This window comes from Rhinatrema bivittatum, chromosome 3, assembly GCF_901001135.1.
Source record: "Rhinatrema bivittatum chromosome 3, aRhiBiv1.1, whole genome shotgun sequence".
Classification (NCBI taxonomy): Eukaryota; Metazoa; Chordata; class Amphibia; order Gymnophiona; family Rhinatrematidae; genus Rhinatrema; species Rhinatrema bivittatum.
In genome coordinates, this window is record NC_042617.1 from 342,208,901 (window position 1) to 342,220,864 (window position 11,964).

Genomic DNA, 11,964 nt, shown 5'->3' on the forward strand with positions numbered 1-11,964 from the left:
CTTCCATGCAAGGGAGATAACCTTTTTGAAGAAAAAGTTCAAGAGGCAGTCCAACAACTGAAGGATCACACAGAGACTTTGCGTCAATTGTCTCAAATACCTCAGGATCCTTCCACACAGCCTCCTCGTCGACTTCCTCGCAGAGAAACAAGGAGGCCCTACTATAGGCCATGCAGATACTACTCCCAAACATCTAGGGGTAGATCCACTAGGCCTCAGCAACAACGTGCCCAAACTAGACAACCCAGGGCACCTCGTACTCAACCTCCACCTCAGACAGGCCCTGCGTCTGGGTTTTGAGATACTGCCCAGGGAACAAGCCACTCCTTTCAATCCTCACACACAACTTCCAGTAGGAGGAAGAGTATCCCACTTTTACACTCACTGGAAAACAATAACAGACCAATGGGTGCTCTCTATAATTGCTCAAGGATACAAGCTAAATTTCCTGTCAATTCCACCAGAATTTCCACCGAGAGCCATCCCACAACAAGAGTCTCAACTAATTCTTCTACAAACAGAATTATCCACCCTTCTGAAAATCAGGGCAATACAGTTAGTGCCACATTCTCAGAAGGGCAGAGGATTCTACTCCTGTTACTTCCTCATTCCAAAGAAAACAGGAGGCCTAAGGCCCATCCTAGACCTAAGAAATCTCAACAGATTTCTAAAGAAAGAAAAATTCAGGATGGTTTCCCTAGGCACCATGCTTCCTCTTCTTCAACAAGGAGATTGGCTTTGTTCTCTGGATCTTCAGGATGCTTATACTCACATCCCAATATACCCTCCTCATCGCAAGTACCTGCGCTTCATAGTGGGTCATCAACATTTCCAATACAGAGTACTCCCTTTCGGACTCGCCTCTGCACCCAGAGTGTTCACAAAATGTCTAGCAGTCATAGCAGCACATCTACGCAAACAAGGGGCTCATGTATTCCCATACCTAGACGACTGGCTCATCAGAAGTCAGTCTCTACAAGGAGCTCTCGATTCCCTCAATCAAACAATTGCAACACTACATTCAGTGGGTTTCCTGATCAATTATCAAAAATCCCACCTCACACCATTACAACTGCTTCAGTTCATAGGAGCAGATTTGAACACCAACCTTGCAAGAGCTTTTCTGCCAGAAGATCGTGCAGAAACAATCTCACTGCTAGCAACGTGGCTCAGCTCACAAACACAAGTAACAGCTCACCAGGTTCTAACTTTACTAGGCCACATGGCCTCTACAGTTCACGTTACACCCATGGGACGTTTAGCCATGAGAATAACACAATGGACTTTAAGATCACAATGGATCCAAGCCATTCAACCACTGCATGCTCAAATGCAAGTAACCCACCAACTACGTTCTTCTCTACTATGGTGGATGAACAAGGACAATTTGCGCAAGGGCCTATCTTTTTAACAACCAGTTCCACAAGTAACTGTAACTACAGATGCATCCACCTTGGGTTGGGGAGCTCACATAGACAATTTTCAAACACAAGGAACTTGGACAAAGCTCGAAGCAACATTTCAAATCAATTTCCTGGAACGTCGAGCTATACGTTATGCTCTGCATGCCTTCAAGGACTGCCTTACACACAAGACTGTTCTGATCCAAACGGACAACACAGTAGCCATGTGGTACATCAACAAACAAGGAGGGACAGGCTCGTACCTCCTTTGTCAAGAGGCATCTCAGATATGGAGTTGGGCCCTGAGCAACTCCATGTTTCTCAAGGCCACTTATCTGGCGGGCATTCACAATGTAGTGGCGGACAGACTCAGTCGTCAATTCCAACCACACGAATGGTCCCTGGATCCCTCAGTAGTGACCAGGATATTTCAACTTTGGGGACATCCAGCAGTAGACCTCTTTGCATCACATCTAAATTACAAAGTAGACAACTACTGTTCCCTATACAAATTGAACAGCAAGCTGGCCAAGGACGCATTTGCTCGCCCTTGGAACTCAGGCCTACTCTACGCGTATCCTCCAATACCGCTCATAACCAAAACTCTAGTGAAGCTACAACAGGACAAGGGGACCATGATACTCATAGCCCCATATTGGCCTCGACAAGTATGGTTTCCCACACTTCTTGACCTCTCAGTCAGGGATCCCATTCGTCTAGGAGTAGCTCCCACTCTCATAACTCAGGATCAGGGTCGGTTGCGCCATCCCAACCTCCAATCCCTAGCCCTGACAGCATGGATGTTGAAAGCTTGATCTTACAACCACTCAATCTTTCCTCCAATATATCTCAAGTGCTTATAGCTTCACGCAAACCTTCCACATGGAAGAGGTTCACTTTGTGGTGCACGCAAAACAACATAAATCCTTTCACTTGCCCTACAAATTCTTTACTAGACTACTTATACCATCTTTCAGAATCTGGTCTCCAGACTTCATCTGTAAGAGTACATTTAAGTGCAATCTCTGCTTACCATAACCAGGTAGCGGATGCACCTTTTTCCACACAACCTCTCGTCAGCAGGTTTATGAGAGGTTTAACTCACCTCAAACCACCAATTAGACACCCAGCCACACCATGGGATCTCAATTTGGTTTTATCAAGGCTTATGTGTTCTCCCTTTGAACCCATACATTCCACTGACCTAAAATTTCTTACATGGAAGACTATTTTCCTCATAGCCATTACATCAGTTAGAAGGGTTAGTGAGTTGCAAGCACTTGTCACATATGAACCTTTTACTAAGTTCTTACATGACAGTGGTTCTACGTACACATCCAAAATTCCTTCCCAAAATAGTCACGGAATTCCACTTGAACCAATCCATACCTTGGACTGTAAGCGTGCTTTATCCTTTTATCTCAACCGCACTGCAGCCCACAGGAAATCCAATCAGCTTTTTGTTTCCTATGACCCAAACAAACCAGGTAAACCAGTGGGAAAACATACTCTATCCAACTGGCTAGCAGATTGCATACAATTTTGTTATGAACAAGCAGGCCTTCCTCTCCAAGGGCGAGTAAAAGCACATTCAGTAAGAGCAATGTCAGCTTCAGTAGCACACTTTCGTTCAGTACCAATCCTTGACATATGCAAAGCAGCAACATGGAGTTCTCTTCACACCTTTGCAGCTCATTACTGTTTAGACAAAGCAGGAAGACAAGATTCAGCCTATGGACAATCTGTCTTAAAGAACTTGTTTCCAGTGTAATCCCAACTCCTCCTACATCCAACCTGCTGTGATCTTCGGCTGATTCATTGCAACAACAATACTTCACTGTTGCCTCAATCCCAAATGACTCAGCCTCTAGCTTGCTAATCACCCATATGTGAGGACTAGCATCCTGCTTGTCCTGGGATAAAGCAAAATTGCTTACCTTGTAATAGGTGTTATCTCAGGACAGCAGGATGTAGTCCTCACAGAACCCACCCGCCACCCCGCGGAGTTGGGCCTCATACCTTTATTACTTTAATTTTGCTAACGCTTTTGCTACATATGAGACTGAAGAGAGACACCTGTGGCAGAGAATATCATAGCATGCTGGGCATGCTCAGTGGCCTCACAGGGCCAGTCAAAAGTTTCTAGAAACTTTGACAGAAAGCTTTCCCGCCTTAGGGCTCCGTCAGTGACGTCACCTATATGTGAGGACTACATCCTGCTGTCCTGGGATAACACCTATTACAAGGTAAGCAATTTTGCTTTCCCTGTACGTACCCAGATCAGTACAGACAGTGGGTTGAGCCTCCTGTCCAGCAGATGGAGACAGAGAAAAACTGGAAAGATATCACCCTGCATCCCTCAGTCTGTCTCCAGCAAATGCAGATAGCAGAACCTGCGGTTCCCTCTCTTTAGGCAGTTTTTTGCCTTTGAGGAAGTATTTTCTCCTTCTTCTGTCTTGTTCAGGGATCAAGCAAGTATTTCTCTTCATATAAAGTTTTCAAAAAAAAAAAAGGAAATTTGAAGAAAACTTATATTTGGGGCAGCGATGCTTGCTGCTTGTTCTTATTAGGGCCTAGGGGGGCTTTGCCCCTTAATGTGATCAGCCTAGGACCCTACCCGGTGATCTGCCTGGCTTGGGGTGACACTGGTGGTCCAGTCCCTCCCCCACGCAGACCCAGAGAAGTGGCATGCCTCCGGTCTATGGACAGAGATATATAATTCCTCTGCCTCTTTATAAAAATAAAAAAGAGCGTGATTCAAAAGCCTACAGCGTTCAAGCTGCTGGTTCGGGGAAAGGAGTGGTTAGTTGATTTTTTTTCCCTTTTCCGCTCGCAGCCAGGCACAGGTGAACTTGCTTGCTTCTCACGTGGCAGTTCTGGCCCCCCCCCCCCCCCCCCCCATGCTTCGTTCAGTTTTTTTGGATCGCATGTGGGGACTGCACCGAGGCTTTCCTGCGAGGGACTGTGCTCTGTGTTTGCCCGGCGGGGAAGGCTCCTCTGCACAAGGCAAATCAGCTGTGCGATCTTGCTCCTGCAAGCACGCTCCGAGGTCGGCCCCGTTCCTGCAAACCACGGGAACGGCAGCCATCTTGCCTTTAGACCTCGCTTCGGATTCTGTGCCGACTGGGGGAGGAAACGACTTTTTTCCACAAAGTCCGCCCGATTTAATCCCTGTGGACTTCCCGGATGTGAGCTCTTTCCTCAGCCTGCTGGTCCCCCTCCCCTAGTGACAGGGGAAAAAAAACCAAAACAAGCCGGGCCAATTTTCAACAGACTTGTCCTACTTTGCATAAGGCATATGTTGCCAGCCTATGCAGCAGGATAACTCACCCCCAGATCCTGCTCCACCGCTCATTCCTTCAGGTCCTCCTCCTGCTATGGTCCCTAGGATACCTGCGGATCAGGGATCCAAGATCCCAGATCAAGGGGCGACTCGTGTACGGATTGTGCTGGGGGTACCGGATCCCCTGGATCCTTCTCATTTACCACCTCAGCTCCTGGACCCCGACCCAGCTGAGGATGCCCTAACTCCGAATCCTCTGGTAGAATGGGACGACCCACGAATGTTAAGTCTCTCCCAGTGGGAGAAGCTGGATCCACTCTTACCATTTGTGTTAGCTGAGCTGGGCATAGATCCCCACCCGGGGGAAAGCCCGAGTGCCTTGACGTCTAGGAACGCGGATCCGGTCCTAGCTGGGCTGAGGGCACCTCCGCAGATCTTCTCTTTTTCATCCGATGTTGATGCTGTTACTCCTACGGGAGTGAGAGGCGCCAGATGCTGGCTTACACGTGGGAAGGGCCACGAATAATCTCATCCCCCTCCCTGAGCAGTGTCTGGATATGCTCACAATCCCTAAGGTGAATGTTTTGGTTTCCGCGGTCACAAAGAGACCTACAATTCTGGTTGTAGGAGCGACTGCCTTGAAGGACCTTCAGGACCGTAAGGTGGAAGTCTATCTCATGAGAATTTTTGAAGTTTTGGCACTTGGGGTCTGGGCGACGGTCTGTAGCAGTTTCATGCAGCGGGCAAGCCTCAGATGGGTTCAATAACTACTCGGCACCCAGGTCCTCCCATCTGCAGAGGTAGAACAGGCAGAACAGCTGGCAGGCGCGATTGCGTACAGATCTAATGCTCTTTATTATCTCCTTAGGGTGCGGGCCGGATCAATGGTCTCAACGGGGTCAGCCAGATGACTCCTTTGGCTGTGAAATTGGGCGGCAGACTCCTACATCGCAGTTGTGCACTCTCCCCTTCAAGGGTAAGTTGCTTTTTGGTGAGCACCTGGAGCAGCTTGTTAAGTCTCTGGGAGAACACAAGATTCATAAGCTGCCTGAGGACCGCCCTTGACAGTCCAAGTCCTTTTTTTTTTCCTTCGCGCTCTCGTTTCAGCGCAGGTACAACAGGCCACGAGTGGCTACTCAGAGGGCGCTCTCCACTAGATCCCAGTCTTGGTCTCATTCCTTTTGTGGCCGACGTCCGTCCCGAGATGGTAACCCTCGGGAAGCCGCCACGAAGTCCTCAATGAAATGCGGCCGGCCCATTCCTCCTTTCCCGACTTGGGTGAACATCTCTTGACCCAGTCCTCTTTCTGGAGGACTGGGTCAAGATTGCTTCGGATCAGTGGGTCCTCGAGGGGATCGAAAAAGGCTACGCTTTAGAATTTGCTCGGGATCTCCCGGACCGCTACTTCATCTCTCCTTGCGGGACTTGGAAGTGCCCAGCGGTGTGCCAGATTCTCGACAGGCTTCGGGAGCTCGGTGCCATTGTCCCGGTCCCCTTGGAGGAACGGGGGTCCGGCCAGTATTCCATCTATTCCGTCATTCCCAAGAAGGCCGGCTCTTTTCGACCGATCCTGGACTCAAGAGAGTCAACAAAGCGCTCAAGATTCCTCATTTTTGAATTGTGACCTTGAGGCGCTCATAGCAGCGGTTCACTCGGGCAAATTTCTGGCCTCTCTCGACTTGTCAGAGGCCTACCTTCACTTCCCGAGCCGCCAGGACCATCAGAAGTATCTTCGGTTCAACATCCTGGGACAGCACTATCCCTAACTGGAGGATCGAGCAAAATCGGAACAGTTCCGCACGGTAGCGGTCAGCAGGGTCCTGTTGGTCCTCTCCTCCCTCGGTTGGATAGTCAATTTCTCCAAGAGCAACCTCCAGCCCTCTCAGGTCCTGGAATTTCTAGGAGCACGTTTCGACACCCAGGTGGCCAAAGTTTTCCTTCCAAGGCCCGGACGCTCAGGCTCATAGATTAAGTACAACATCTCTTGTCTCGGTGCCTACGGCTTGGGACTACCTCCAGGTATTGGGCTCTATGGCTTTGCCTATAGGTCTGGTCCCTTGGGATTTTACGCATATGCGTCCGTTACAGAAAGTTTTGCTGCTCCGCTGGAAGCTAGTTTTGGAGTAGTTTTCGGACATTTCTAACGCTCTCAGACTCTACTATTGCCAGCATGCAGTGGTGGCTATCGATTGCTCACCTGTTGGAGGGGATGCCCCTGGTGACACCCCAGTGGATTACTATAACGATGGATGCCAGCCTCTCCGGCTTGGGAGCGGTGTGTCAGAATCAGTCTACTCAGGGACAATGGTCTGCAGTCCAATCCCGATGGCACATCAATTGTTTGGAGGCCCGAGCGGTGTGGCTGGCACTCAAGACCTTCCTACCCCTGGTTCGGTGCAGAGCGGTGAGAATCCTCTTGGACAATGCCACCACAGTAGCTTAGATCAATCGCCAGGGTGGCACCAGGAGTTGTCTAGTGGTCCTGGAAGCCAGCAAACTACTTTCCGGGGCGGAGCACCATCTGGATCGGCTAGCGATCTCCTACATTGCAGGAAAGGAGAATATTCAAGCCGACCTCCTCCATCGCCAACATCTAGACCCCGGAGAGTGGGAGTTATCCAAAGAGGCAATGGCCCTTGTCGTGCGCAGGTGGGGAGTTCCCCACTTCGACCTTATGGCCACCAATGAGGTATGTGAAGGCTTCCACATTCTTCAGTCGCAGGTGGAGCGCTGCTCGGATGGGGTGGATGCCCTAGTTCTACCCTGGCTGCATGACGTCATCCTCTACGTGTTCCCACCATGGCCCCTGGTGAGAAAGGTACGCACAAAAATAGAACTTCACAAGGGGCCGGTCATCCTCATGGCGCCAGAGTGGCCCCAGAGACCAGGGTTTGCGGATCTGGTGAAACTCGCGACAGACTGTCCCCTTCATCTCTGTCCCCTTCCAAACCTGCTTCGTCAGGGTACCGTATTTTTCAATCGGGTGGATCGCTTTTGTCTAGCAGCCTGGCTTTGAGTGGCGGCGACTGAAAAAGAAGGGTTACAAGGAGGAAATTATATCCACGCTGTTGCGGGCCCGTAAGACTTCTACCTCTCTCGCTTATGTTCGGGTATGGAGAGTGTTTGAAAATATGTGTGCTGACTCCGGAGTTCAGGCACGCAAGGTCCTGGTGTCCCAGGTTCTCTTCTTCCTCCAGAGTGGCCTCTCCAAAGGTTCGTCTTTCAATTCCTTGTGAGTACAGATTTGGCCCTCTGTTCCCTCTTGGGGCGGCCCATCCGAATGTCGTTCGATTTCTTAAGGGGGCTAAGCATTTGAACCTGCCCGTCCGGGCTACTTGTCCGTCGTGGTATGGCACCCTTCGAACCCCTCTGGCTGCCTACGCTTAAGGACCTGACTCTTAAATCAGTATTTCTAGTCTCTATTGGCTCGGCCAGGAGAGTCTCCGAGCCTCAGACCTTATCTTGTAGGGAGCCCTTTCTTCGTTTTTCGGATTCAGGGGTTTCCCTAAAGACGGTCCCATCTTTCTTACTAAAGGTAGTGTCCTCCTTCCACGTACTTCAGTCAGTGAAGCTTACTGCCTTTTCTCCAGAGGACTTTGCGAGCACTCCTGGCGGAGACCTACAGCGTTTGGATGTCACAGGGTTCTACTCCAGCCCTTACCAGTTACAAACTAGTTTTGGGTCTCTGATCATCTCTTTAGTTTATGGTGCGGACCAAAAAGAGGCAATTGCATCTGCATATATCTGTTGGGGCCGGCCGGTTCCCGAGGGCTTAAAGGCCCATTCTTTGCGGTCGCAGGTTACCTCTTAGCCAGAGAGCCAATTGGTTTCCCCGCAAGCCATTTGCAGAGCAGCTTCTTGGAAATCTCTGCATACCTTTGCGCGGCATTATCGTCTCGACGTAGAGGCGCCAGTTTTTGGTCCATTCGGTAGATAGTCCCGCTCGAAGTACCTATCTCGGTCCCACCCTACTTAGGGAAGCTGTGGTACATCCCACTGTCTGGACTAATCCAGGTACGTACAGGGAAAGGAAAATTAGTTCTTACCCGATAATTTTCATTCCTGTAGTACCACGGATCAGTCCTGACTCCCGCCCTGACTGTTTCTTGATACCGCTCGAAGTTTTCATTTCGTTCACAGTCTTGAGGAATGTCTATTTTTCATTCACAGATTGGAGGAATGTCTGCTTCTTTTCGAGTTATATGGCATCGGAAGTATCTATTACATAGATATATATGTAAGAGCAGTTCTTGAATTGTTTGAATTTCCATTTGCAATTTCATGATTTTTCACGGGTTATTTGCTTGATCTTATTCTAGTTAAATTATTCAGCTATTTTTTCTGCTTTGTTATCGTTTATACTGAGGGATGCAGGGTGAGCACTGTCCTCATATAGGATACCTTTTCAGTTTTTCTCTGTCTCCATCTGCTGGACAGGAAGCTCAACCCACTGTCTGGACTGATCCGTAGTATTACAGGAACGAAAATTATCAGGTAAGAACTAATTTATCGTGTTCACTACAATTTTATATTTACAATTTGTATTGAACACTTTAGCTGTTTGACTGCCTCTACTGTTTGTGTGTGTGTGTGTATGTATATTCACATGAAGCACAAATGTAATATTTCAAATTCAATAAAAACAAAACTTAATTACAATTTTTAACACATACCTTAAATACTAAAAATTGACATTTGTAACTGGGCAAAGGAACAGTTCATTTGCTGAGCAAGCTCCACGTATTCATGTATTCGGAACATTCAGTAGTGTTATGAGCATAGATTGTATGTAGCACCTTGTGATACCCTTCTTGGAGACATATATTTGTTGGAGTTTTTGTGGTTTTTTTTACTTTATGTAGATGCATTCATGTATTTTACTGATATTTTTGTATAATACTATTTAAGGTAAATGTTAAATTATAATTTTATTGAATTTGAAATACTTTAGTGCTTCATGTGGATATTATTTATGACTTAGTTTAAGGAGGCAGTTCAGTTTTAATTGTGTACTGTAAGAATTTTTATAACTACATATATATATATATATAGAGAGAGAGAGAGAGTTTTTCTAATTGCTGAAATATTGCTGGGGGTGTGGGCATTCAAGAAAAGAAAGGAAATTATATTTTGTTAAAAATGAAACTGTTTGGAAACCCAATAGACAACACTAGGATAAAGTATGTTTGAATTATGTGTTGTATTTTTTTCAGAACCCTGTCTCTGGATGATTTTATTTTCTTTTTTTTGCAGAGGAAAGATTACAGAACGAAAGAATAAAAAGAGAGATTGAAGCAGCTATTGCAGAACAAGAGTGTACAGAAATACAGGAAGAGAGAGAATATGAGGTTGATATAGATGATGAAAAGAAAGGGTCTTTGAGTGATACTCTGTTGTACGTAGATTTAAAAAAAGAAGTTAAGGAAAAGGAAAAGGCTGGAAGCAAGTCGAGAAGTAGCAGCAGTAGTAGCACCACGAGCAATAGCAGGAGCAGCAGCAGCAGTAGCCCCTCTAGCTCTTCTTACAGTTCTAGCTCAGGAAGCAGCCACAGTTCATCATATTTTTCTTCTCCCAAACGAAAGAAAAGACATAGCCCAAGCAGATCTCCTTCACGGACAGTCAGACGTAGCAGAAGCAGAAGTTACTCTCATAGGAATAGGAGGGAGAGAAGTAGAAGTAGGGAAAAAATCAGCGAGAGGAGGAGATCAAGTCGAAACAGCCTGGAAAGGGAAAGGCGTAGAAATCGTAGTTCTTCTCAGGAAAGAAGTAGGGAAAAACGTAGAAGTAGCTCGAGGGATAGACACGCCAAGGGGAGCAGAGACAGACGCAGGAGTGATGACCATGGTAGGAGCAGGAACAAACGTAAGGGCGATAGTAAGGAGCGAGAAGTTAAAAAAGAAAATAGTAATAGGAGCATGGATAGAGAGAAGAAGAGAAAGGAAAGGGTTCATGAGAGAGAGCAGGATAAAAGAAGGGAGAGACAAATGAAAGATGAAGATAGAGTTAGCAAATCTAGCAGTCATGATGAGAGTAGGACTAAAAGAAAACGAGAGAGTGAAAGAACCCTCTCTCACGAGTCATCATCTTCTAAAATAGCACGGCAGGATTCTAGGCAAGAGAGCAAGAGGAGTTCCACCAAAGACTGTAAAAAACGGTCCGCCTCTGACTCTAGTGGAAGGAGCAGTTCTGAATCACCAGAATTCAGCAAAGAGAGAAAGGCCAAAAAACAGAAGCATAGCCGGTCAGAGTCTGTGGAGAAAACTCAAAGGTCTGGTAAGAAGGCAAGCCGCAAACACAAGTCTAAGTCTCGATCAAGGTAGTATACTTTTTAAGTATTTTTTCTGATTTTCTTTAGTTTTAATTAAAATTGTCTTACATAAGTGCACTTTGCTTCATAAATGAGTTTAATCCTTTTAAAATTGTTGGCATGGGAAAGTAAATTAAGTGCAAGTTAAAAACTTTGTAGTTTTACTAAAAATCATTTTTTAATCACTGATTGTATTCCTCCCTTTTTTTGTTATTTTTCAGGTCAACCACCCCTCCCCGCCGAAAACGCTGAGGAAGGATGTGGCACTTTTGCCATGATTTTGTTTAAAAATTCCATGAGTTTTAAGGGCTTGTCTCATTATAGAGACACATTATGGCTGTGTAGGTGAAACCAGAATTCTTTTTAAACTGTAAATAGTTTTTTTTTTTTTCTTTTTTTTCTTTATTTTCAACAGCTGCTCCAGGTTAAATGAGTAATAGGATTCCTTTGTATTAAAGTTTTTGGAAGAACACAGTGCTCATTAAGAATATCCCATAGACTAATCTCTTTCAGCTGTAATGGTCTTAAAATTACTATTGAGTGTACTGTGATGTCAATAAATTCTTTAGATAATTTTTGGTAATGTTCCTACACCATGATTTTGAAAGTTTTTAAAGGAAAGACTTTTTCCTGTGATTGTTATAACAATGTGATCTATCCATGAAATGTCCTTCATTATTTTAATTTGTAGTGCTTCTATCTCAGGATCCGAATTACATGGTCAAAACAATTGCAAACAGCAAAAAAAATAAAATATTCTAAAATCCAATCCTATAGTCTAGAAAGAAAACACAAAATAGTTCCATTCTATAGTTCTTGGGAAGAGCAAGAATGTGAAATGGCAGAGAAAAAAAGGAATCTGCTTAAATAATTGTAAGACAATAAAAAAACTAATTAATTTTCTTAGCTTCTTGGAAAGTGAAAACGAGATCAAGGATCATGGATAGCTCTTCTGATTTCTTATTACTGGT

At 46.0% G+C, this 11,964-nt stretch overlaps 1 protein-coding gene across 13 annotated transcripts in view; it reads left to right on the plus strand.

Moving 5' to 3' along the window:
- The window catches only part of PNISR (PNN interacting serine and arginine rich protein), a 145,995-nt gene extending 134,409 nt beyond the window's left edge, over positions 1-11,586 (plus strand). For all 13 annotated transcript variants that reach the window (XM_029595377.1, XM_029595380.1, XM_029595379.1 and 10 more), the window contains 2 exons: positions 9,940-11,002; positions 11,215-11,586. In XM_029595377.1, coding sequence (XP_029451237.1) covers positions 9,940-11,002; positions 11,215-11,245 — 1,094 coding nt within the window. In that variant the 3' untranslated portion in view covers positions 11,246-11,586. The remainder of the gene's footprint in view (positions 1-9,939; positions 11,003-11,214) is intronic.
- Positions 11,587-11,964: the final 378 nt, after the last annotated feature.